The sequence below is a fragment of the Solea solea genome, chromosome 9 (genome assembly GCF_958295425.1).
Source record: "Solea solea chromosome 9, fSolSol10.1, whole genome shotgun sequence".
In the NCBI taxonomy this organism is placed as follows: domain Eukaryota; kingdom Metazoa; phylum Chordata; class Actinopteri; order Pleuronectiformes; family Soleidae; genus Solea; species Solea solea.
Window position 1 is genome coordinate 15,889,239 of NC_081142.1, and position 26,934 is coordinate 15,916,172.

General features: G+C 40.2%; 2 protein-coding genes across 2 annotated transcripts; both read right to left on the bottom strand.

Annotated features, from left to right (window-relative positions):
* Nucleotides 1-116: 116 nt before the first annotated feature.
* Nucleotides 117-12,336, bottom strand: mknk2b (MAPK interacting serine/threonine kinase 2b). Its single transcript, XM_058638194.1, has 14 exons — nt 12,180-12,336; nt 11,369-11,587; nt 10,912-10,999; nt 10,712-10,813; nt 10,492-10,589; nt 8,017-8,096; nt 7,743-7,816; nt 7,503-7,607; nt 7,289-7,344; nt 6,977-7,072; nt 3,630-3,824; nt 3,367-3,531; nt 3,221-3,261; nt 117-3,129 (listed from the first exon to the last, which is right to left on the bottom strand). The coding sequence occupies exons 2-14, from the start codon at nt 11,426-11,428 to the stop codon at nt 2,856-2,858; spliced, it is 1,434 nt and encodes a 477-aa protein (XP_058494177.1). The 5' UTR covers nt 11,429-11,587; nt 12,180-12,336; the 3' UTR covers nt 117-2,855.
* A 7,153-nt stretch (nt 12,337-19,489) lies between these two features.
* Nucleotides 19,490-25,729, bottom strand: mob3a (MOB kinase activator 3A). Its single transcript, XM_058639428.1, has 4 exons — nt 25,508-25,729; nt 21,884-22,438; nt 20,640-20,842; nt 19,490-19,938 (listed from the first exon to the last, which is right to left on the bottom strand). The coding sequence occupies exons 2-4, from the start codon at nt 22,299-22,301 to the stop codon at nt 19,909-19,911; spliced, it is 651 nt and encodes a 216-aa protein (XP_058495411.1). The 5' UTR covers nt 22,302-22,438; nt 25,508-25,729; the 3' UTR covers nt 19,490-19,908.
* Between the last annotated feature and the right edge of the window lie 1,205 nt (nt 25,730-26,934).

Genomic DNA, 26,934 nt, shown 5'->3' on the forward strand with positions numbered 1-26,934 from the left:
GTGATAAGATGGCCAGTTAATATCCAACTAGCGATACAGGAGGCACTGTTGTTTTCAGCCTTCTGTGGTTTCATTCTAAAAGCCAAAACATTGCAGTCATCAGACGGACGCCGGTATAGTCTGAAACATTTTTATTGCATTTTTTTTTTACAAAAACCATACAAAAATCTGTAGCATCTGTCATAAATGTTGCCTTGAGTGAACTGCAATCATTCACATGGTACAGTAAAGTGCTTATTTTAAATCAAAAATATTTTTTGTACTTAAGGATGAATTTATGTCCAATTTCTTCCCAATGGAGACAATTGGTTTAGGGTGATTTGGGTTAAAGCAGGTGTCAATTCTCAAAAAGCTTGAGGTCTTATTTTAGATTTTTAAAAAATCAGGTCCATGAAACATTTCATCAGTGTTGATGGACTGTAAATAATTTTGGGCTACATTCAATTTGTGGGGAGATTTGTGAACTGTCCATTTGAATGAATGACTGAATTTTAACCCTTCATCAAAATGACATACAATACAAAAGTTGTGAGGCTTTAGGATATCATTTTGTCCCGTTATCACCAGTAAAAGGCAGTCCAAATGGCGACCGCCATTCGACGAAGAAATGGTAATGACCAAAAAAGCTCCAACATATCATTGAGGATAGTACAGAGTATGGTCAATGTGTGTGCGCAGTTTTGTTTTTTTCTGAATATCCAGCCCTATCAAAAAGTAGGGACCGACTTGTCTGATGCTCAAAAGGGAGAAAAAGGCAGAATACTGAAGTGTACAGGTATTTTAAAACCCAAAGATTGCCTTGATCATTAGCTTAATGCTTTGAGATTACAGATAGAAAGTAGTTTCCCAAATGGAGAAGAACAGCTGCATACACAAATTCAAGTAAGTCTTATTATAAGACATAGAACCCCATAACGATGAATCTGTAGAAAGGTATTTTAAGAACTATTACAGTGTCCTATTATCAGCAATGGGTCCTTTGACACCATTTCCAGAGTACCGTTGTTGCAGTGCTGGCAACAGAACATGGACAATCAGAAGTCCCCCACTTTTCACTGGTAGGTGATGGATCATGTATTAAATGTCATGACTTGAAGCCTCTTTTGCGAAATGGCTACAGTGTTATGAGACCACCTCATCACCAGTCCATTAACCTGTCAGTTTCAGAATGAGCATCAACTTAATCTGAACAAAAAAAATTGCCAACTCTTTACAAAAAAAAAAGAAAAAAAAAAGAACTTGCCTTCACTGGGCATGAACGCTCCAGGTCAAATAAACAAACACTTTCCATCTTCTCACCTCATACACCACATACTCTGAACTTTTAAAAACATAAAAAAAAAAAAAATTAACTGGTGTTTCACCTCAACTGAACAGCACCTGCATGAAAGTCACCATATAGAAAATAGAAGCTTATTAACAGCCATACAAAAGGGAGAGAAAAAAAAAAGTGGCACAATAACATGGAGTTCTCAAACATGAAAGTAAACTTAATACAGCTACAACTTTGGAAGACTTGTCATTTTTCTTTATGTGGAATGTTTTCTCTTTTTTTAATTATTTTTTTCCCCCCTTAGAAAAATCTGCCTCTTATTGTCATCAATTTGAAATGGGGGCATCCCTTTAGAAAAAAGACAATGTTGAACACCGAAAAAAAAAAGTGATGTATATTTGATCAAAAGAAAACAGTCACAACAGCCAAAATGTGCTTTTCAACCCCTTAATAGGAGCTCTAACCTTTACTGACAATTTATGATTTTAATCTAATGCATCATTAGATTTGTAGAAAAATTACAAAAAAGGAAAAAACTGAAGGAAAAAACAACAAGTTAATCTTGTGGCAGGGGGACAAATTCTTTAAAAAGAAAGTACATTGCCCAGTTTAACTTGTTTAGCCATTTAGGATTCTGTAGAACTAGCCTGTACCAAGATGCCAGGTGTATTTGAGAGCAAGCCAGGAAGGTCTTTGTTAAAGCAGCCATACATAAAAAAGTCAATACTAACACTTGTCCAATTATGTCGTTAACATTGAATGTGTGGCCACTGATAATTTGGCATATTCTTATAACAAAACTGTATGATTGCAACAGTAAGTTCTCACAATATTGTTACAAAACAAATAATTATCTGCTTTGGGAGCATTAAGTGCACAGCAACTATACAGAGTGACTGTTTTACTGATGAGACAAATTTGTCCTTAATGGAGGAAAACAAAAAAACTTTAAGGAGTCCCCAGCCACATAATGGACCACATCATTCATGAACAGCTTTGACTCCCATACCCATATACTGAATCCCTTTCAGGCAGGAACAGCCTTCCTCTTGGCATATTGCATAAGCTTGTACGAATCTGCATATGGGCCATTCATGCGTACACATACAAAGAAAACATTCCAGATAACTTAATTCACAGTGGATCCAGTTGTAACGTGGGAGCAGCACAACAGGTTGTCCTTTGGTGTCTGAGCTTAGTTTCCAAGATACATGTTCTGATTTCTTCTGAACAGAGTTGTATGAAAAAAAAATAAATTACAAAAAAATACTTCTTCCTCCCTCTCTCACAAATCATAAACTGGCCCCCCCTCCCCAACCCGGACATGTACATTTGTGTGTTTGCTATATGCAGGCCCTGGGCTAATGTGCTTCAAGAAGTGCTGCAAAAGGGCAGAAGGCATTTAGAGGAAGTGCTGCAAGCAGCATCTCCATTTACAGCGAGGCATAGAGCCTAAACGGCAGAGGAATCAAGGCCAGCTAGAGTCTGAGAGAGTGTCCAGAACTGGGAGGGACAGTTCAGGGCAGTCTTGGATCAGGACTTCAATCATAACGGAAGGATGGGGGTCAGGGATGAACCCGTTTCAGGCACAGTCGCCTACGATGACCAGAGGGGCCAAGAGCTGACAGAGCTCTGCAGCAGAGACGGGCCCTCCTTTGAGCTGGCTGTTACGTTGCCTGCGCCTAGCGAGCTTGGAGTTGGAAGGAGGAGAGAGGCGCATTGAAGAGCCAGCAGCAGTAATGACGAATGGTTCTTCCTGCTGCTGCTGATCTTCCATGTCATCCTGTTCCGCCAGCTGCCTGTTCACAGCCATGGCCTTGTCAGCAAACACTGTGAGATCCCTGGCACTGCTGGTTCTAATTGACAACAGAGACAGTTTTAAATGTCGATACTTAAATATTTTATATCTAAGAATGTTATCAAACTGTAACTTCAATGTCCTCTCACCTTTGATGCAATTTTGATGTTCGCAAAGTTTCAGATGCACCCTGACAATGACATACAGACATTTGTTAAAAATAAAATTTAAACTCAGAATAAAAACAAACATTAGTCAATGATATGCAGAAATGTCTTAGTGGATTTAGACTTACCCCCTGCACCCAGGGATGCTGCAGCACCTGGCTGGCACTCAGGCGGTTTTTGGCGTCCCGAACCAGAAGTTTGGATATTAGGTCTTTGGCACTTGAGGAGATGTGAGCCCAATCTTCCTTTGGAAACTCATATTTTCCTTCCTGGATACTTTCAAATAAATTGTTCTGAAATGGACAATAAACATTTACCATTAATTACAATGGCCTGAAAGGACAAGGTTCATAAGTTTTTTTTCCTATGCAAGTACACATCAGATTTTTACCTGGCAGGTGTGACAGGGTTCACCCAATTCCCAGCCACAGTTGCCACCACAACGGCCAACAAACGGAGGGTAGCCGCTCAGCATAATGTACAGGATGACTCCAAGACTCCACAGGTCACAGCGCTTGTCATAGATTGTAGCCTCTTCACTGAAGGCCTCAACCACCTCAGGTGCCATGTACTCTGCTGAGCCACACTGAAAACAGGAAAGGAAAACAAGTTAATAATAGATATAAAAAAACAACAACAAAAGGAATGAACAACTGCAGCAGAGAAAGAGGCTTCTGTGCACACTTTGTTCAGCTGATACCTCATGATTTCAAGTGCTAAGGCCTACAGCCTACTTTTGCTGGAGGGAGCCTATGTCATAGTCACATGTTTATGTACATTGCCATTTCATCTAAAATGTCTTACAAAGCTTTTGTTCATGTGTCTGGGATACAAATAAACATTGTGTGCAATTACACAGAAAAGGACAGCTTGGCTAAAGTGACGCAGGTTAGTGCAGTGAAGAAGAAGCAGTGAGTCAGTGCTGACCATCTAGCCATGCACAAGCCAGGCTAAACAGGCTGATGGCAAAGATGGGCTCAGCTCTGACACTGCCTTGTTATGTAGCTATTGCTGAGGAAGAAACTAGGCCAAACACTGAGCTGGGAAAAGAGGATTTGGTGTCCTGCAGCGTGTTCTTGCCAATTACATAACTTGGAAAAGCCTTTTTTTATATACAAGCTACAAAAAAAAGAGCAGGTCACTAGTTCAGCGGAACACAGATGTTTGTTGATTAGACATATTGAAGCTGCCCTACTCACAAGAATTGTATACTTGTGTTCAATGTCGGGAGAGATTTATCAACAACTAATATTGTCTGCATCATCATTTAACTGATTAGGTACTTTCAGAATTATAGCACATTAGCATTGTTTCCCTTTAAAATGTGTATCCTGCAAACTCTTCTGTCCTATATCCTTCCATCTGTGGATGTGCATGTTTACATTTATCAGGCATCTATTGTGTCCCAGTACCATATCCCAGCTGTCCCCCAACTCCTCCTCCACCCTTATGTAATGACATTTGCTGCACAGGAATCTAATCTCAGACAAAGCTGCTTCTGTTGGAGAGAAAGACACCCCATCCCCCCCATGTATCCACCAACATCACGTCTGGAGTGGCTGCTTCTACAGACAAGCTCCCAGGATTGAGGCAAAACACAGCTGTCCCACCCACACATGACACACTATGCCTCCTATGGTGCCCTGAAAGGTATTTTAGCCATTTTATCAAAAACTGCTACAAAAGGTGAAACACTAATCAAAGACAAGTCCAGGACCAACTGAAACTGCAACAGATAAGAAAATGGGAGAATAGGTTATTGTGGGTCTTCTGCCTCACATTTGTTCTTGCTGTGCTGCTGCAAACTTGCATCAGTCACAACCTCTTCAAAGCTAAGCCACAGACTGTTCAGCTGTTACCACCGGATTCTTTGGAACAGCAGCCTGGGGCTTTCCTGAAACCATGTGACCAATCACACCATACTGACGACAGACACCTTTGCTGTTTGTAAAGTAAACTAAAGGATTATCTGAATAGGCTTACAAGACGTGAACCGGTTATGTGAAGTTGTACCCGCAACAAGACTGGATGAGGGTTGCAGAGGTTGCTGTAGTGTTTCAGTTGCTGGTGTGTTCATGTTACAGTTCCAACCCGTTTACAACTGCTGCACATGAGCATGACATGTGAACATTCAGATTTACTTCATGTTGAGGAGACAGACAGGCAGTTACTTGTGTGGTATTCTTAGAAAATTTAAATTAGCCTTTTCCTCGAAAGGTACCTCTCCTTTTCTGCATTCCTGATACTGCACCAGAGGGCACAAACACAGTAAACAGACAGGTTCTTGTTTTGTTTTTTTAAATCAGGTACTAATAAAGTGGTGTTGCAATAAAAGCAGCACCACAACAACTGTAGGAATGTCCACAAAAGAGGGGGCAGAGTGAAAATACCAATAGTGAGATGAAAATGGGATAACATTGTTCCTGTGAGCAAGACAAAAAAAAAAAAAAAGCATAGCGCATGAGCAGACTGGGTATTTGTCCCTACCAGTTACCCAATAACCTCCCCCTCCCTCTGTCCGTCCAATCACATCTCAGTTGCTAGGTATGGGGGTGGGGGGAGGCTAAAATTTCGAGAAGCTGTATGCGCAGCCTTTGTATAAAGAACATAAAGAAAGAGCAGGCCAGCCCAGGCTGTGGTTGGGGCCATGGGGCGGAGACTAAACGGAGAGAATGGATGTTTTTTTCTTCATACCACAGAAGAAAAGGGAAATGAGCACAAGTGTGTGCGCGCGTGTGTGTTTTGGTTTCAGAGTAACTTCTTCATACCAGAGGACATGGCGTGTGATGTCGTTGAGTGTCAAAATGTGTTCCCTGCAGCCTTGCTACATTTCATGGCTATCACACTGTGTCCTGTCTCCAGGGATCAACTTTTCTTCCACAGAAAATCCTTGGATATGAGATGTAGTTAAAATATCCTAAATAAACTAAAACAAGCAGTCACTGCACTCATAATTATTTAAGGCCCTTCATTTAACCTAGACTAGACATGTGAGGCTTCAAAACTCTTCTTCAAATAGTAAGAGGATGAGCTCTCTATTTCCTCTGCCAGAAGACAAAGATACTAGTGTAAGAAACCTTTTAACCCCCCGCCATACCACCACACTCGCTAAACCACAATCCTTCACCTGCTCTGATCCATCTATGTTGCCCAAAGACAACCAACAGACGCCATGTGTTGACACAAGTAGAAACCTTGCCAGTTCAATTGTAACCATTTCTCTGAGTTTGCAAACATTCCACTTTTCTGGGCAAAGTTCAGAGAATTCACTGTGTTGTGACAATACAGAGGGTTAAAGACTCACAACTCAACAAACCCATGGGCCTAAATATTTGTTTTTGATAAGCAACAGGCATTAAACTAAGAGGTATGTTAAAGTGTTGCAAATAATTCAGCACAATGTGGGAGTAAAGGCTGCCATGCAGGGACATTTCTTTTCAGAAAACCTTGGAAGACCACAAAACAGCATTTTCTCATGACCAATCAGAGAGCTGACCTGCCGCTAACGCCACTGAGGACAGCCCAACAGTAAATAACTTAGACCTGATAAAGACTGTTGTACAGCTTTCTTATCCACAACTAGGAAGAAAAACATTGCCATGTTGGGAAATGTGAAAGACTGTAAAAGAGTATCATTTACAACCTTTGATTAGCTATACATATCAAGCATGCATTTCCCCTACTAGTTGTTTAAATTGTACAACAAACAAGATAAGCATGATAAGCAGCAGCACTTACAGGAGTGAGGAGCTCAGGGGTGGAGATGGGTGAGCTGTCGCTGTTCAACTTGATCCCACTGCCCAAGTCAAAGTCACAGATCTTGACTGGGGAAATCTAGTAAAGGTATGAGAGTTTATTATTATTCAAATACATCTACATTTTTTCAATTTCCATACATTTTGTAGAACATCTTCTTGGAACAGATTCTCAACTGTCCTTTATCATTACCAAGGTTCATACTATAATCTTCAAGTCACTTCTCAAAAGCTTATCTGCACATTAGCTGCCCTTTGAACAATTTGAGTAAAAACATGGGTGCAATGAACTCACCCTGACTGCACTCTCACAGAGAATGTTTTCAGGCTTCAGGTCTCTATGTGCCATTCCTAAAAAAAATAAAAAAAATAATCAAATTGTCACTTTTCTTCATTTAAAATTCTGGTCATACAAAATACATATTAAAACAAGCAGGTCAGTTGTTGTGCTTCATTTGTAATCATTAACAGTGGCTTATTTGTTTAGTATAATGTACAAGTGGAATTACCTTTGTTATGCAGAAAATCTAGAGCACTGGCAATGTCCTGTACAACATCACTGGCTTCCTGCTCACTGAAGTGCTGCCTCTTGTGAATCTGTGCCAAGACTGACCCTAAAAATGGAAATGGAAAATGTGAGCACATCAGCACCATTTACACCAACAGCACAAATGAACATACATTACAGTCTACAAAAAACCAAAAGGAATGTATATGTAGGCATCCTGCAGCAGCTATAATTCACTAACCTCCTCTGAGCTTCTCGAAAACCAGGTAGAATTTGTCTTCCTCTTCAAAGAACTCCACCAGCTCTAGGATGTTCCTTAAAAGAGTAAAAAAAGCCACATGAGTCAGCCAGAGGTATGTCCTGTAATACTCAACTTAAAATGCCATGTGATTTCTGTGATATGGTACAGGATGACTGACTAACATACATCTCAAATTAAGTAAGCCTGCAGAGCCATCACTATATATTCATTGGGTGGCATTATATTTAGCTGGATATGACAAAAGGTAAATTACCTGTGACCCTGGCACTGGTAGAGCATTTCCACCTCACGGAAGACACGGCTGCGGCTGTGACCTGGTCTTTTGTCGATGATCTGGAACAGAACATTAGAAAGGTTGAGCGACAGTTTTAAAATTGGGCCACTGAACAAATGAGCCTGCAGTTCTTGTGTTTTTCCACATCCGCAGGATGAAGGAAATTATGTTAGTGCTGCGAGTGCTGACAAAAACTGAGCCCAAGTGTGAGAGCTTATACTTAGGAAGTATACTTATACTTGTGAAGGCCACCCCCTCACACTGCACCACAAAATCCTGCCTGTGGCCGTGTTTACTGTAGAGCTAGCGTCATAACCGAGATTATATGCTCCATATGCAATTCCCTGGAACCGTTTAACCTTCCAGACCAAACCAGCATTTTTCCAGCTTGCCCACATTTGTCCCACCCAGCAACACAAATGCAAGGACAGTCCAGCCTACTTTCAGTGCTGCCTGCCAAAGCAGGGACAAAACGGAATGGAACATACACAGCATCTCTAAATTTAGCCGCTGTGTGTGACCCAGATGTAAATCTTAATTGCTCTTAAAGAGTCATAAGTACATCATGAGCTTATCAGAATTGTTTGTGATAACAAAAATTATCTTGAAATATGACTTTGCGTGATCAGGATATAAACCACTGAGGGGGCACCAGCTGCATGATGTCCTGCCAAAAAGAGCCCGAAAAGACAGACTGCTGACAGTGAAGCCTGAAATTTCCAGCCATGGTTGTTATTGTCAGCTTGGGAGGCTGTGCATGTTTTTCTTCCTGGTAGGTGGATTACAGCTGCTATTGAGGCCTAGTGGGGCCAGAGTTGCAGTGTGTGCGTGTCTAGGATTAATGCACAGACAAGAGGCCAAAGCCTGCACACTGTTGCTGTCTGAGTCAGCAGCACAAACTGCTCCAAATCAGCTCACATTCTCCTCTATCAAACAAAAACCTCGCTCCCACCCAGATAATGACGTACCAATTAAGAATCAACAAAACACCGCTGACAAATGCAAGTCAGCATAAGTTGGTAGATGGTTATTAGTGAGGTGCTTCATTTAAGGTTTATCCAAATCATATATCAGAACTACAGCAGCTGGCAGCAAAACAAGTTGCTTAGCCACACTGCAGGTTCAAACAGTAAACCAGAGTTATGAAATAATACTCTTCTGAAGAAAAGAGTTGTTTAGGAACCTTATAGGCATGCAAGCACACAGCCCTTGTGTGCATCCTTGATGCTAATGATTATGTTGCAATCAAAACACAAGGAGCCCACACATACAACTCTCCCTGCCTGGAGGGGGAGGGTAGACACAGGACATCTGGCAGCAGAAGTCTTAACCCCTCCAGCTCCCAAATGACCGCCAATGGCGTCAGACCCTCATGTCTCCTCCCCCAGAACAACAAAGTCCCTTGGGACTCAATCAACCAGTGGATCATGGTCACATCTGATAATCGGTTTCTCCATTTCTCTAAAATATTAATCACTATGATATGGACACTTGCTCAGTGGGGAATAAAACTTTGTGTCCATTTGTTTTAAACCTCAGGAGATTTCATCAGTAAATAGAATTTAATGAATTAGATGTGACAAGACAGATTATTGTTTAAGCCCAGAGTCCCAATGGATGAGTGGGTAGAGGCCAAGAACCTTTAATAATAAAAAGCAGTTCAATTTCTCTTAATGTCAGCAGAGACAAATCTTTCACAATGTCTTTTTGGTGATGAAATAGGCATTATAAAAGCAAACAAGGAAGTTTCCACAAGTTGAGACACACACCTTCATATCCACACCCCATTTGGAGAGGAAAAAGAAAGAGAGAACTGCACTAAGTCAGGAGAACAAAGCAGTGTCAACAACCTGGGTCACAACCCTCACCCAGCACCCCCCCCCCCCCTCTGTGGGTTTTGTTTTGGAACAGTTGCCAGTACATTATGTTCTCACTATGAGCGTCCTCTGCAGGCAAGAGGAGTAATGAAAAAGGGGGTGGGTACATTGCTCCCTGCCATCTGATTGGCTAACTAGTTATAAAAACAAAAAGTGCCTGCTTGCAGTGCACACAGAGAAAATGGAAACGCACAAAACAAATGAGAGCCTACGGATATCTGCACCAGAATCTTGAACTAGAGGAAGGAAGATGTATCCTGTCCCAGAACCACAAATTTACTCAATAAAGGTCTCAAGAATGAGCTGAAGGTGGCAAACAAGCACCTACAGCCAACAGCCTAGCTCCCATCTTATTCAACACAGGCTTCCACTTTCATTACAGAATACACGGCACCAAGCAAGGTCCTAGAAAGATATCATCTCCATGCTGAATTCCAGCCTTGATAATCAAACCAAGCAGCAAGCAAGTGATATATGGCAACACCAATACAACAACACTCAGTGAGAGAAATGACTTCATGTAGTATGAATATTTGTTTCAAAAACTATACACTTTGAGTGTGTATGAATGTCCTACCTTGACCGCATATTCTTTGTTGGTGATGAGGTTGATGCAAGTTAGCACTCTGGCATAAGCGCCCTCCCCTAGAACCTCTTCTTGTAGTTGATAGACATCTGTGGCAGAAAGGTTGAGAAAATATTATTTAAATCATAAGGAAAAGAGCATTGCTAGTTGCTAAAGATGTTTTAGTTCCATTAACAGCAAGCTAATGGTAGTGGAATAAAAAAGTTTTTACCCTCAAATCGTCCAGAGAAACTGTCAGTTGCCCGGCAACGCTTTTTCTTCTTGTTTCTCTTCTTGGCATCGGGGATGTCAATCGGCTGGCTGGAGGGCATGTCTGTAAGAAGAGGAGTGTTTATGAGGTGTGCACCCAAACAAACTAAAATGTGAAAAAAAAAACTGCACTGACAATATACATAACTCAAATAAACTCACCATGTCTTGGGGAGGAATCAAAATTAAATGAATCAATAAGATGGGACCCATTTTTAGTGAAGTCATCCGATTCAAAGGGATTTTGACCCTAAGGGAAAAAACAACAAATACATGTGTTAAGGTATGCAATCTTGCTGCACTCAACGGATTAGAAAACCTTACCAAACTTTAAAATTACCAAAACGCAAATGGAGATGTGCATTCAATAAACCTAATAAGGTGTGCACATAAGAGAAAGTAAAAGATATATATATATAATATTTAACGCACTTATTTAAAAGTCATGCGTACCTAACAAAGTGACCAGTGAGTGTGAAAGTGTCAGTGAGGCACATGGTTCGTGTGTCGGCCGTGAGGTGTGGGAGAGCAGCAGATGATGTTTATATATAGCGAGGTGAAGACGTGACATGCTGACAACTGCACTGTGCCAACGGAAATCCCCGCGACAAAACCTCACCTTGAAGGAGCGATGGAATCCGGTGACTCCGGTGACTTCTGCGATCTTATTTTGCACCATTTTGCTTCGATTTGGGTTGATTGTTTTTGGTGGGCGTGCGGCGGCAGCAGTGGTGGGGTTTTGTCGGGATATAAATTTGCACGTCCCCGAAACACCGAGTCGTTTCAGAGAGTCGCAAGTGGTGACACTGCGCTGGGTGGTCAGCTTGAAACGGGAGCCCTGCGGATACAATACAGGCGCAGCACACAGTCAAAAACCGCAAATAACAAATGAAAATAGCTGAAGTTTCAAATAAATATCATAATTTACACTTAATGTAGGTGAAAATGGACAAATGACAGACGGCACCTAACACCACTTAGGCCAATGCTCGTCACATGCCCGTAAAAACAAGCAGCACACGTTAACAGGGCCGCCTTCTTAAAACAGAACTGAAAATTGTACACGAATAAAAAGCCAATGAAACAGAGGAGATAAACTCTTCGTGGTACAGGGGTTAGAGGAAAGACGAGGAACTAGAAAAACCACCACACGTTCGGTGACGAGTGAAGACAATAACAGCCGCAGGGTGGCTAACAGCTAACATGAACGCAGTGTGCACGAGAGCGGAGTCGCGTGCACACCAGTAGAACATATTTAACTGAAACGTTAGAAAACTACCTTTTTATATATAACGTAACGTTACGTTACAATAGGTGATTTAATGTTTTTGTTATTGTTATTTTCATCCAGCACTAATACAGAATAGAAACAAAACAATCAAATTCAAATCAACATTAACTCTTTTTTTTTTTTCTTCCTTTTCACTTACCCCGTTGTTAATATTAAAGCTCCAGTGTTAGCGTCGTTGTTTGGCCCACTGCTCCGACAGCCGCGAGGACAGAGAGGGGGACACGCCTGATAGAGAATGGGTGGAAGGTGACGACGGTTTCGCAGCGTGGGCGATTTTATAACCTCCACACGGAACTCCTCCCACTGCTCTGAGCTGACTGCGTCGAAAGACGTGGATGGATCACGTACTTTCTAGAAGGGACGTGATGGCCAGGTTCCTTTTCGCTTCAACCCTTAATAGCATCCCGTGCATTGCAGAGTTCTTGCATCAGGAAGGCAGCTTGAGAGATTCTTATCGACTTCACCAGTCCTGTATAAAGTACCTTAAAGGGATACTTGAGTAAAATCACAAGTATCTTACCAGAAAATTACTTAGAAGTTGAATTACTTTTTATAATATTACTTAAGTAAAAGTTTATGACATGCACTGTACTTAAGTATCAAGTATCACGTTTTGGAAGTAAAAATATATAAAAAAGTGAGGAGTTAGGATTGACCCATGGTAGCTCAGTGGTAGGGTGAGTTGTCTTTCAACTGGAAGGTTGTGGGTTAAATCCCTGGCTCTGCTGGTCTATATGTGTCCTTGAGCTAGACACTTAACCTCATGTTGAAATGTGTGAATGGGTGAATGGCAAAACTGTAGTGTAAAGCGGAGACATCATGACTAGAAAAGCGATATATAAATAGAGACCATTACCAACTCTTCTTCTTCTGATTTTATTTGGTAGTAACAAGTAGCAAAGATAATTATAGGAAATGTAGTGGAGTAAAAGTACACACAAGTTTTGCTGGATTCTCCGGTTTCCTCCACAGACCAAAAACATGTATATTTGGGGATCAGATAAATTGGACATTCTAAATTGACCATAGGTGTGAGGGTATGTGGATGGTTGTTTGTCTCTATGTGTCCCTGTGATGGACTGGCGACCTGTCCAGGGTGTTACAACACACATGTGTAGGATAAAGTGGTAAAAGATGAATGAAAAAACTTCCGATATCAATAACCCTGAGGTATCCAACATGTCCTTAAATGAAAAATGAGTTTAGCTTTCAGCGTCGTGAGGGGACAAGAGCAGAACATTGCTGTATCTGTCTGTGCACATAATCCTTCTGCAGACAGTGTAGAACAATCTCTGCATCCGTGGCTTATAGAAGACCAGATGGTGACCGTGCATATAGTCAGGCGTCAAAAGTTGCATCCCACTTATTGGGCACATTAAATGTTCAGCAATGCCACTTCTCCTTGTTTACATTAGATTCCTTTATTGTCACTGTACAAGCACCATAAATTTGGAACAAGCGCCTTCAGCAGATGCTTATTTTAAGTACAAGATAAATACAATATAACTCAAGTAAATACAATAACTATTCTATAAACTCTCAGCTGACACCTTCATCATATTTGCATTTCTTTATTCTTTCAATTCTTTCTATGTTGTGTTTTTAATGTCTGTGCAGGACAGTGAATCTACCGTGAAGTGTTTCGAAAGTGGTTTATAAATAAAGACAGCTGGATTCAAAATCGGTGGAGAACACGAAATGGTACGCGGCCATCGAGGCCATATGATGAGACGCAGCGAGAGAAGAAGAAGAAAGGAGGGGGTGGAATTATCGAGTACGTGCGTATCAGCGCTACAAGCCCCTGTGTCCTGTTCTGATGAAACATTTCAGAACTGATGCAGCTCAGCACAACTGATCCACCAGCTCACACAAGATCTGCTGCTGCCACTACACCGCGTCACAAATAAGATCCATTCACAAAAGAACAAATGGTTTGCATTGTGTGTGTCTGTGTGTGTGTGTGTAAACAAGGAGAGCAAGCACACACACACACACAGTCTCACACACACACACACACACGCCCTCTGCCTCTTTGTGTGTCATAAAACTGGAAACATTTGCATTTACAGTGCCATAAACTTCACTGTCTCACACACAATAATGGACGACTGAAGACAGATGGATGCTCCAGAGACATAGGATGTCATTACACACAACACACACACACACACACACACACATCAGAAGTAGGTCACTAAAGATAAGGGCATGATGTGCAGAAAAACATACTGTATGGTGTTTGGTGCAATCCTTTTTGTTTAATTTAAAAAAATAAATATAAAATCAAAAAAATGATTTAACAACACAGAATAAGGCTAAACGACATTACACTCCTGTTTCATAGTTATTAAATACAATTCAATTCACATATAGGCATTAAAATAAGAATGTAACAGCACAATTTCTACAGTGTTGCATAGATTCATAAAGTTTGAATACAGGCGGTGGCAGAATATAAACCCTGTATGAATCCCTGTAGCACTGGGCCTGGTATAATGTGGTGTAAAATTCTTGTACATACACTAAGTTCACGTACCTTTAAACTGCAATGAAGAGTAGAGACTTTCCTCAACATGGATAAAAACACTATTTCTCATGTTTTTGAGTCTCATCTTGTGGGTTCTTAAAAGAGAAAACATTAAAATACTTTGTTATTTGATGATTAGAGTAGAGTTATGTCATGATATATCTCTAAATCAGACCCAATTATTCATGCAATGCACAATAATTATGGATATGAGGGTGTGTGCGCATTGGCCCAGCGTCAGCTCCCCCCACCATGGAAAGAGTATTGCACAACACACTGTACATGTTTTGGAGCCTGATGTGGAGGCTGTTCCGACAAGAGTGCAGACACTGTCGCATGGTTGTGATAATGAAATCCAAGAACTCTGAAGATGTAAAACACACCTGCTAATTGTGAGATGCCACATGTGCGTACAGTATTTTCTGGGGATTGAAGACGGAGGTATTTTTCAACAGAGGCACAGCACTGAGGCGCTAGATCTCATCTTATGTCATATCGCTGTTGTTTTGCATGCATCCCCCAGTGCAGTGCAGGGGTCTGCAAGCTATAGGATGTAAAAGAGACATTTTTGTCCAACAAATGAAGATAATAACATGTAAAAAGGTTTTTATACAGATATACTCTCTATACAGTATATACATATAAAAAAGAACGATGTTTGTTGCATTTAATGAAATTCAAGAACTACAAAAAGGTAACTGTGTACATTTCATTGCTGTTTATACCCAGCCTCTGATAAAGTGTAGAAAAATGAACCCACTTTGAAGTAAATGAAGCAATATTTGGATTGTATGTAGTTCATGCTTGAGAACACCAGCCTGACATAAACAGGTATGCGGATCCAAAGATGAAGAGGACTCCAAATGTTCACTTCTTCATGTCCACACTTACTGCATTTCAGTGTCGCGAATGGCTTCACATATTTCACACACACGTTTGTCGAGCCTTTTTTAATATTGCATTTGACGTAGACATTGAATGCGACGCACAGAATATTAAAACACTTGTATTTATCGTCTCAATCTCTAAATGTGAGGTGTTCAATCAGCTCTGCATGGAGCTGCAGGTTGCAGACCCCTGCCCTGGAAAAATATTTTGTCTTACCTTTAATGTAAAGGTTTGTTATGCCACGTTGCACTTTGTTGACAATCTATATGCACTCTGCTCTATTATTATTATTACTGTAATTTGCTAATCCATAGTTCAGAGAATTGTTGAATGTACCATTCATATATTGTTTATCAAGGGTGTCTCAGTGAAAACCATGTAGGGTTTGTTTTCAGGAGTGTCTGTCTTGTGACTCTCCTCCCCCTCCTCCTTTCACCTCCTAAACCCTATGGTAGCAAACATTATGCAAGCCGTTGGCAGACACATCCAAGAGCACATGGTTTTAATAGGAAAACAAGAACACACGTCAAAGTGCAGGGGGGTGGGTCAGAGTCACTACAGGTCAAAAGTAAGTGTTGGTGGTGGGGGCATCATAAATAACTTCAGGTGCAGTTTCTGATTCAGTGAGAGGCCCCCACAGAGGAGAGGAGGTTTAGAATTAAATGTGACAGAACAGAGAGGCGTGTCTGTCTTGTTTTTGTTGTTGACGTTGATGGTGGCAGTTGCAGTTGAGATTCTAATCCTCTACACTGTTCCGATGCTGTGGCATGTGTTGTTGTATCCCGTGAATCATTGTCACTGCATACAGTAAACTGCACATTTTACACGATGTTCCAGCATTTTTATTAGTGGCCTCAGCACTGGATTCACATAAAAAATGTTTTGTTTTGGGTCCCTGTTCCAATTAATATTCTTCTTTATGTCGAAACACATTAAACTGTATCTATTTCATTCAGTAGTGCAGGCAAATACAAGAATAATGTACAAAAAGCCTGGGTTTGAATATTTTACTCAGTGAAAACATTATATGACTTAAAGTGCACCCTAATAGGAAAGTTGCACAATATATAAACTATATACGTGCACATCATGTACCTGCAAGTAATATACACATACTCCAAATAAAACCATGAAAAGCCTGAAAAGATTAAGTGTGTTTGAAGTAGGCAGGAGTCTCACACTGTACACGTCTTAAGAATGAAGGTTGTGCTGACCTAGAGGCGGATGAGTGACACTTTTCTAAGAAGGCTTCTCTGAATCATTCTGAGAAAATGTTCTCACTTGGGAACAACTCAAATGTGATCCCATGGGCAAAAAGAGTCCGTGTTTGAAAAGTATGAAAAGAGACAAAGAGACAGACATTCTCCAAATTCAATGGAATGAATCCAATATCCAGCAAAATCTTTGAACATACACAAAGAAAAGAAATTACCAGGAATTTTGCCTCTGTTTTTGTTCTGTCCTAACTCTGGAAACTACTGTCCTCACTTTCCCCTTGTTCTGAACCGGTTATATAACCATGCAGAGGAAAGCACTTGGAACGAGTCGCGTCTTTAATTTCTAAGAAAATCCTGTGAGGTTTGGCAGCACACCAGCACCTGCAGTCAGGTACATGTCAGAACGCAGGCCAGAGGGAGGTTTAATGGCTTTATGCAAATGCTTTTACTGTGTTGTTACTGTGGGTTTAACAATATAGAATGCATGTTAAAACATTTTTATTTACATAAAGAGGACTTTGAGTTTCCTGTCTTGTATTGCAGTTAAGGACTATGACCTCCAAATGAACATAATTGTTAAATTGCTTAGGGTTTTATAGGAAAAATAAGCCAAATAATGTATCTTTAAATTGTTTTTTCCCCCCGAAGATTGTCCACAAGTCACAGTCTCTTTTCATTGGTTCCTGTTTCAAACAACCCATTTTTTACTGGAAATGTTGTGAGTCCAGCTGTGCGCCTCCTAAAATTATCATCACCTTCTTCCTCCCCCCCAGTGGCTGTGGCACTGCGTGAGGCAAACCACATAACCGTTGAGGGTGTGTGCTCAATCCAACGTCAGCTGAGTCACATCATGTCCCAAACCCTTTCGCTACATGCTAACAATCACACTGTGCCATCACAACAACAGACAGACAGACAGACACCGCTGTGTAAACCCTGACAGAGTTGGACAAGCTTCTTTCGGTCTGATTTAACCTCCCCCCGCCGCCCCCCCAGGCCTCTCTCCTCTCCAGTACTTCACTTTCTCAGTCTTGCCTCGGCTCAGTCCCCCTTAAAAACTCCCTGATACATTCCATAGCAGAGAAACACAGAGCAGAGGGGAGGGCCATCTCACACGTAACAAGCGTACAGTTTATGCTGCCAGTGTTTAGAGGAAATGACTCCACTGACAAAGAGGAGGGACGGTCCTGCTCAGAGGATCAGGTTTCAGCAGGCAGTGAAGTCATTTCAACAGTGGTTGATGTTGTTGGAACACATAGTTACATCATGGTTTTTATTTTTTTTTTTATTTGTTTATTATGCCTATAAACATCCAGTTCAATTGTGGTCTGACAGGCCAAACCTGCAGCTTCCCTGTGGTCTGAGTACATTTAAGTACAACTACTGTAATAAAGTACAGCTTTGATGTACTGAACCTTCTCTATCATATTCCTACTCCTCTTTATCTCATGGATGGAAAATGTCAATCTAGACTATATTTTTTTAATGACAGTTACACGTTTCATGAAGTCGAAGACACAGTAACTTCACAAGTCTAAACACAAAAACTAGCAAAATAAAGAAATAAGAGCTTTTTTTGGATCGTTTATTAAAGGCTCACTACCATATTTCAAATGTCTATTTTAGCATGTTTTACTAGATGACTTTCACCTCTAAACTTATGAACTTAAACTCATTAAGGTCATATTAACAAAAAGTTTAAAGATTATTTTTGGAGCCAAAATTGAAAAGAGAAATTTAAAAATACTTTTTACTTTACACTGGTGTATGTAATAAAGTGGCCTGTGAGTGTACATTTTACTGAGTCTAAATTAAAAGTACCTTTATATTTTAATAGTTAAATACATTAATCAGACAATAGTTAAATACTATGACAACTATGTAAATTACATATATATATATATGTAATTTACATAGTTGTCATAGTTTATGTACAAGATCACTGTATATAATCCAAACCATTATGAATGATGTCTGCCTCGAAAATCCCACCAACAATGTTGTTCTCAAGCCCTGTTAACGCAAAACAAAAGCTCTCTCTGTATTCATTACAGCACAGTGTGGCCTGATTTTTATATAACCTGCTTAGTGGAATCATTAACCCGAATCGGGCGCTCACTTCCCCTCTTTATGACTATAACTGGGACATTGGACTGATTTCATAAGGGCAAAAACAAGAACTGTGGGATTAGAGGGTGTTCCCGACACAGACTTTGGAGTCTTGACGCCACCCAGTGGTTGTTTTCTTGTAGAAGGTCATCAGATCATGTGCCGCCTTGCCACCGGTGTTTTGTCACGTGAGCTCTGAATCTCGTGCAACCTTCAACTGCCAAGAGTATCTGCAACAAACACCTGCAGGTTTGACACATGAGAAACCTGCCCGGTGGCTCAAGGCCCAAAGTGTAGTATGACACAGACTTGATAACGTTTGCACTACTTTATCACAGGAGATTATGTAAAACGTATAGTATATATAACCATATATATATACACACATACACCTCACATAATCTTAAATGATTGAACACTGATGCAAACATTAACAGAATCAAAAGCTACAGATTTAAATATAAAAACCAAACATACAAATTCATCAACAATAATTATTGGGCAATTTAATTTAAAAGTACTCTGCTGTTGTGGACACTAGAACAAATTCTAAGGGAAACGTTGTATTGAGTGTAAAAATGATTCATCTTTTGCCTGAAAATGACTAACTTATTTATGTAGTAAAATAGTAAATAGTCAAAATGAATAAACTGTAATTTTATCACATTTTTGTGATTCAGCAAAGTAAATCATATAGTGATCAATGAATTCAAATTATAACAGAGTAGAGAGTTATTTTAATGTAGCGACACAGAGATTTTTTTTTTATAGATTTACAGAAAGAACTCGTACTATTTTAGATCAGATTTTTGAAAACAGGAGGAAAGACGATTGAAGATTGCTGTAATGATTTGAGATTCAAACAAAATAGAAAAAACAAAACAAACATCAACACAAAACATACTTCTCTCTTAATACTGTGCTCTGATAAAATGTCTGAAAAACCTTTTGGAAAGCAACACCTCACATGACGAAGTTTCTTGTTTAAAAACCTACAGTATGCGGCTAAAATAGATTACAGTACTTAAATACAAAAATAGACTCTTCTGAATGTTTGTTCTCTGCTGCAGTCTTCCAGACGGACGGATGTGTGGTATGTGTCCTTAGGTCCCGCGCACTGTGCTCCTTCAGTGGCACATCTGAGAGGTCATCTCTTTCTGTAACAGACACACACACACACAAACACAAGAGTGAGCTGCAGCAATGAAGGAAACACTTGTTCTCAGTCTGGACCGGATGATGTCTTCTGAAATGGGATGTGATCACGCGCACAGAGGAACACTGTGATGAACGACGACACTGGCTGCGTAGCAACAGTCGAACACAACCTGAAGCATGTACTGTATTAAAATCGAGTTAGTAGTCTTTTTTTCCACTGGTGGAGTTTGTTGGGACGGTGCTACTGCAAACGGCCACAAGATCAGAGGACGTCAGAACATCTGCTCATGTATCTCCGGGCTTATGTTCACACTGACCTACTTCAGACCATACAGTCTCTAAGCGAGTGCAAAGAACTCATTAACATGAATTAATCAGCACACACTCAACAATACACTCAATAACAGCGTAGCAGTCAGTCAGAGTCGTGCAGCGGTTCAATAGCTCCATTTCATTAGACTGTGATATTAATCCGCTCATAAAATCTAAAAGAAAAAGAAAAGTTGAGGGCACTAACACAATTGTATGACTCAAATGTCTCTCGTTTACATTAATGTTTTCAATAATAGCCAGACACACTCGTTTTGTGAAATGGCTTAAATACACACGATGTATAAATATACATACATATCACAACATATTTATGACACACAATGTGATTCATGTTTACGTGTCCTCTCGCTCTCTCTCCGGGACTCACCAGAGGTTCCAGCTCTTTGTGGTCTGTCAGGTTGAACTCAGTGACAAAGTAATAGAAATGCTTGTAGCAGGTATTGACATGAGCCTCGGCCCCCATCTGTCTCACGCGGTCAAAGTGGTGGATGTAGACGTGGACGAACACGCGGAACAGACGAGACAAAATCTTCTTAGCCACCTGCATGAAGGTCTTAGGGAAGGGAGTACCTGTGGGTCAAACAGATGGAAACGCAGAGGTCAATCCAGGATGACCTTTTACTCTCTGCCCCACAGAGAGCCTCATTACAAATGTGCCCCAATCAAGTGATTCAATTACAACTTGTTTAACAATGACTAATTCAATGATATTTCAGGAATTTGTTCCAGAGGACAGCAGGGATTTCAGAGGTCGTTTCTATTCATAGCCTACTGTACGTTATGTGACCTATTTTTTTTTTTAAATCTACTGCTTAGATGTTTCCATAGTTAAGTCCGACGTCGAGCCAGTGAACATACAGTCGTCCACACATGCACAACACTACAGAGTGAGGTAACAGACCAGCGAGGTTGCCACAGCAAGTGAAAGATAAAACAGCAATGTTTACAGCCCGTACTATGTGAAGGTAATCTAACAAATGTGGCCTCGCACATTTCATCTCAAATGTATCATCGTCTTATCCACTTGCTGCACTCCAGGTTTTTGATGCATTCCAGCATTATGGGAGGTTTTGTGACTAATGCTGAAAGGACAGAGGGATTACTCATTAAGGTCACTCATTAAGAGAAAATACAGACTCGAGCACCGTGTGTTGTGATACCAGAATCATTTTTTAGAATCCACAAAAGTGGTGGTAAAGGTTCTGATGTACTTTCAAGTCAGAGAGGAAAAAAAAAAAAACAATATACTGCAAACACACGCCTTAAGGTGACACTTTGAGTTCCCGTGATATGGGATGGGCACTTAGTTTGTGTCTCTTCAGTGACCAGATAATGACTTTAAATTGCTTTATTTATAATTAATGCCACAGCAGCGTACAGCCCTCCTAATTATGTGTGTAGACATTGCATGTGAAATAGGCGGTGGCTTGTTTTGCACACAAGGTGCGTGCATGTTCCCTATGTGACTTTGCACGATGGTTGAACCTAAACTTTACACTTCTGCTGAACTGAGTAACACTCAAAACCCCAAAAGGGTTGTGATTTTATTCACAAGGTGTGTTCACACACACACACACAACACCTGTGCCTATCGTACATGTCAGCACTTACCAACATTGGTAGGGAAGATGTTCTCGTTGTTGATTTGTACCTCAATCCAGTCCATGAGCAGACTCATGTACTTGGGGGCCGACAGCGGAGTCGGCCTCTTGTACTTGTGCTCATCCTGCCAGCGGTATTCATACTTGGGCCCGCCAGACATGACGGGGCAGGTCTGATCGGTGCATGAGTCGCTGATGGTGCCGTAGATGAGGTTGATCCGGTTGAAGAAGTCGACGACGTGGACGGCCACCCAGTCGTTGAGGTCTTCGCCGTGGGGCAGCTGCACCGCCTGCTTCAGGTCCAGTCCTGCGTTGAGAGATGCCTGGGCCTTCTTATGCAGGTCGAAGCGCTGCGTCCCGGGGTCAAATTTACGCTTGGGGCGGAATGTCCTGTCTTTGTTGAAGACTTGTTTCAGGGCCATGGACATGGTTGTTTGAACGCTTCAAGGTGAATTATTTACTATTCAAATGGAAGCAGTCAGAAGGTTTAGCGTAAACAAGCAGAGCAGAGCAGAGCTTTGTTATGAGCCGCGTTTTGACGTTTGCTTCAGCACGATCTGTGATCCTGTGTGTGATAAAAACAGAGGAGAGAAAGAGAGTCTTTGGTCAGTAAATGCACATTTTCACATTTTTAACCCTAACCCTTATAGAAGAAGTCTGGGACTGAAAGTAATGTTCATTGTTCATAAGGTTTCTGATCATGTTTATAGATAAATTAATACATTCAGCATTTAAACATCAATTAACTGACTAATGATTTCGATGAAAATCTCTTAATTAAACATCATTTTGTTGAAAAATCACTCTGCAATAACCACTTATCATTTTAAATCAGTTAGTATTTTCTGCTTTTCTCTTACAAAGTTACAAAATGAATATTTATGTTCACATGTGGTCCAGAAACTAGAAAAGTGAATTGGTTATTCAGAAAAATCTTCAGTAGTTAAAAGAAAATACTCATTACATGCAGCAACAATAGCATTTATTTCTTGTGTGGGTCTGAACTTGCATGCAGCGATGAATGTGGTAAAGTCTAAGCCCCTTATCCACCTTCCAAAGCTGATAGAAATCTTGCATTCACAGAGTTTATCTTATAGTGTTGCGTAACATATTGAGGTCAAAATCGGAGTGAACACGTGCGCAATTAAATTGTTTGAGGTCAACTGACAATCAGAAAGATGCCTTTTAACAGTAAATATTTGACCTACTGTAGGGACAGGACAATATATTATATTGTCACACATTGTGACAAAAAGCACAATAAATTAGTTGTGGTTAATTACCATGACCAGATTAATCATGAATGAAGAAAATTATTAACATTTCACGTGATTGACTTGCCAACATACCACAACACACAGTCCTAGTGATTCATTTGATTTATGACAACACATGATTTTTGGTAATGTTGCATACATTGTAACACATTTTGTACATTATACTCAAACAACAATTATTTTCATAATTCATCTGTAGATTAACAATTATTTGTTTGGTCCACAGAATGTCATTGTTATAAAGTTTTAATGATATCTTTGTCAAATGGAGCAATGAAACCAGAAACTATTCACATTTAAGAAGCTGAAATATCAGGAAACAGATGAATTGATTATCATAAGGGTTGATCAATAAGATCCATAACAGTTCAATTGTTTCAGCCCTAATTACAGTTAGAAACTATTGTTTGTTTGGCAACACAAGATTTGTTTTTGCAGTTTCTGGTAACAAAAGTAACATTTGTAAAGTTAGCAATGTGTTTTATTCACATTACAACACATATTTTAACATTAATTCATCTGTTTACTCTGTATCCATCGGTTTTCAGAAAATGTGTGCAAAATGCTCCACCCATTTCTTCTTGAGAAAAACTATATTTAAAAAGGCACAGTGTGTAACATTTATGATATTTCTTTTGGCCAAAATTGAATCAACTACCCACAAGAATGTTTGCACAAGTGTATAATAGCTTTAAAAATAAAAAATGGTTTGATGTTTCCTTATCCTAAAATAAGCACTTTATGTGTATTTTATGAAAGAGGCTGCCATCTTGTGCGGCCATGTTTCTACAGTTTGAATAGTTTGAATGGACAAAGTACTACGCAAAAATTGTGAAGCCACTGTAATTTGTTCCATTAGATGTCACTAAGGCGCTTTTCCACAATATAGTTCTAGCATGACTCGGCTCGACCCGGCTGAGCTCTACTCGTTACTACTAATTAGTTCAGTACTGCATGACAAGAGCACAGACTCCATCTGACACAGTCACTGAACTACAATATGGCAGAACACCAGGTTGTAATTTGACTCCTCTTTTAAATATTGAGATTTTAGAAATGTTGGAGATAAACGCATATTTTCAGGATTTTATTTTTCTTTTATCCGATCTACACTTTGGCATTGATCAGTTTGATTCTCCGACGTCACATTTTAGTATCGGCTCAGCTCGCTTGGAGCCTCGCCACAGCAGGCACTAAAAAAAGAACCAGGTTGCAGCTACTATCCTAAATGTAAAAGCAAGAACTGTATAGTGCAGGCTTGTCCAAAGTCTGGCCCGCGGGCCAATCACAGCCCTCTGTCAGATTTTGTACGGTCCACAGCTTCAGTTTATATAATGTATTATTCATGGCCGGGACAGAGTAGGACAGAAAATCGGTTATTATGTTATCTGACTCCATATGTGAAAGAAAGGCAGAATTCTGAATGAAATTAAAATTGTTATAAAACAGTGCCTTTGAAGGTACCTTTTACTATACTAAAAAAAAAAAAAAAAAGGTCTGAAGGGACCATTGGCCTCCAGCAATCTTGGCCATTGTTAAAAATTCTTTGGACACCCCTGGTATAATGGAAAAGCACCATCATTTTTTCACACTGGAACTTTTTGCCCCCTTTTTTCACACAGTTATGACAATAATATCATGAAGTATTTTTACTATGTTCAAGTTATCGCATGTCTATTGCATAAAATATTAAGATCATGTGAAAATGAGTGGATTCAGCATGAATAAAGAATTTGAGAGAAAATATGTGCAAATCTAATGGTTTGAGGTCAATTGTTGAAACTGTAAAACACTGGAACAATATTACATGGTTGTCTGACAAGGCAGGGTTTTAAGTTCATTAAACAGGACCTGGATTCCTCCTCTTCCTCCTCCAGCTGCCTCGTCATCAGCTCAGGTAAACGACAAGTCTGAGCAGAGGCAGCACGAACATGAAACACCAGTCATTTCCTATTTCAGACAATAAATCCGCCGTGAGACCAACACTCTGCGGAATGTCAAAAATAAGCAAGTACAGAACAAAACCGTGTGTTTCCACAATAAAAACACACTTCATTCACACTTGAGTCGTTTTTAGTCGCATTTTCAGCGATGAGAGTTCTAGAGATTAACACGGCGGGGCACATGACGACTGTACCAAGTTTATTCGTGACGTTACAGTGACTAGCTAACACGGGCGGACTTGTTGCTTCCTAAAACAGCTCAAAAACACCAACAGAACGCGACAAATCCACTCGCTTCGGTGCTCATTCGCGCCACAGGTGAAATAAAACCGTGTGAACACTGTAATTGAAGCAGACGGGCGATCGAACGGTGATGAAACGGAACAGTTGAACGCCACTTTACCCCCAACTTACTTGTTCCGCCTTCCTGTTCCGTTAGTTTCCCTCGATGTTTTATCGACAGTTGTCTGGTCGCGGATCAACAGCTTTGCGTCGGCAACACACACACTCTACATTATGGACACATGGTGCGATTCATGTTGTAGAATTTCTGATAAACCCGATAAACATGCCACTTTAATAAAGAAACTAACCACTGACTCCTCCCTACGCAACGAAAAGTATACCAGAGTCAAGTTAGAGGAAGTAACGCTAGCTTCCGGTGGGGAATTTCAAAATAATACAAACGTTTACAGATATCCGCTATGTGCAGAGTATTTTCAGACGGGGGGAGCAGTCGTTTTAATTATTTGCACAGTTTTCCTACGAAAGAAAAGAAACGCTTTCACAGCATAGGCAAAGCTATTGTTTTGGGAGTAACTTGAGCAAACATCAACTGCTAACAACTGGGCTAATGCTAGAATTAGTTTTATTTGCACATACCAATTAGAGATAATGCACATGATTTCTGCATTTAACCCATCCTTAGACACACCAGTAGTGAACACACACACAATCCAGGCACTGGAGCAGTGGGGGGTTGAGTACTTTGGTCAGGGGCACCTCGGCTCTTGACCTATACTGAGATTTGAACCAGCAACCCGGTTACAAGCCCAATTCCCTTCCACTTGGCCAATGGGAATGCAAGGGTTAACTATCTCCTCAGTAGTACAGTAGACACAGCATTTTTAATACAAGGCTGGGATATTGAAAGAATCAAAGTGCTGTTTGGCTCACATGATCTCAAATCATTCAGCTAGAGTAAATTAAACCAATTAGGGGATTAATGTGGCAAGATCTTTGTGAAATTTGCATTTTTTTTCCCTCTTAAAAGTGAATGTGAAATATCAATGTTATTATGTTATTATTGCCACTAAACCTAAGGAATATTAATTCTGGGCCATATCACCCAGCCCGAGTATGAAGGCATTTAATAATTTATTGATTTTCACCTCAGGAATGTGGGTCCCACGACTATATAATTTGAGAGCCATTGCTGTCAACTACAGTAGAGCTATTGGTCTACAAATGACTAAAATTTAAAACTGGAAATGTGTATGTATGTCTCTGCTTAGACATAATGTCTCTGCTGTCTCCAGTCACATTAAAGCAATATTGAAATCAGGATCAGTCCTCTTCAAACAGGCAGGGTTCAGAATTCTGTCACTGACTCTGCATATGTACCTTATATGGACAAAAGGAGGAAAAAAAAAACCTTAACTACACCTTTAAATGCAGGATTAATTATGAAATAAAACCTCAGTGTCTCATAGACTCATAGAAGGAGGATTGTAAGTCATGTTTTCTCATGAGTCACTTTGTGGTGACTCTGTCTCTAATTGACGTACACTCTGTGTCCCTTTGTTGCTTCTCTTTTAAGTTTCTCTTTTTTAAATATTAAG

Excerpts from the sequence above, each read along its gene's own strand:
- mknk2b (XM_058638194.1), bottom strand. The coding sequence starts at position 11,428 with ATGGTGCAAAATAAGATCGCAGAAGTCACCGGAGTCACCGGATTCCAT. Across the intron at positions 7,608-7,742 it reads TTTCGAGAAGCTCAGAGGAG|GGTCAGTCTTGGCACAGATT; the intron begins GTTAGTGAATTA and ends TTCCATTTTTAG. Across the intron at positions 7,345-7,502 it reads AGATTTTCTGCATAACAAAG|GAATGGCACATAGAGACCTG; the intron begins GTAATTCCACTT and ends TATTTTTTTTAG.
- mob3a (XM_058639428.1), bottom strand. The coding sequence starts at position 22,301 with ATGTCCATGGCCCTGAAACAAGTCTTCAACAAAGACAGGACATTCCGC. Across the intron at positions 20,843-21,883 it reads CATCTTCCCTACCAATGTTG|GTACTCCCTTCCCTAAGACC; the intron begins GTAAGTGCTGAC and ends TTTGACCCACAG. Across the intron at positions 19,939-20,639 it reads ACAAAGAGCTGGAACCTCTG|AAAGAGATGACCTCTCAGAT; the intron begins GTGAGTCCCGGA and ends TGTCTGTTACAG.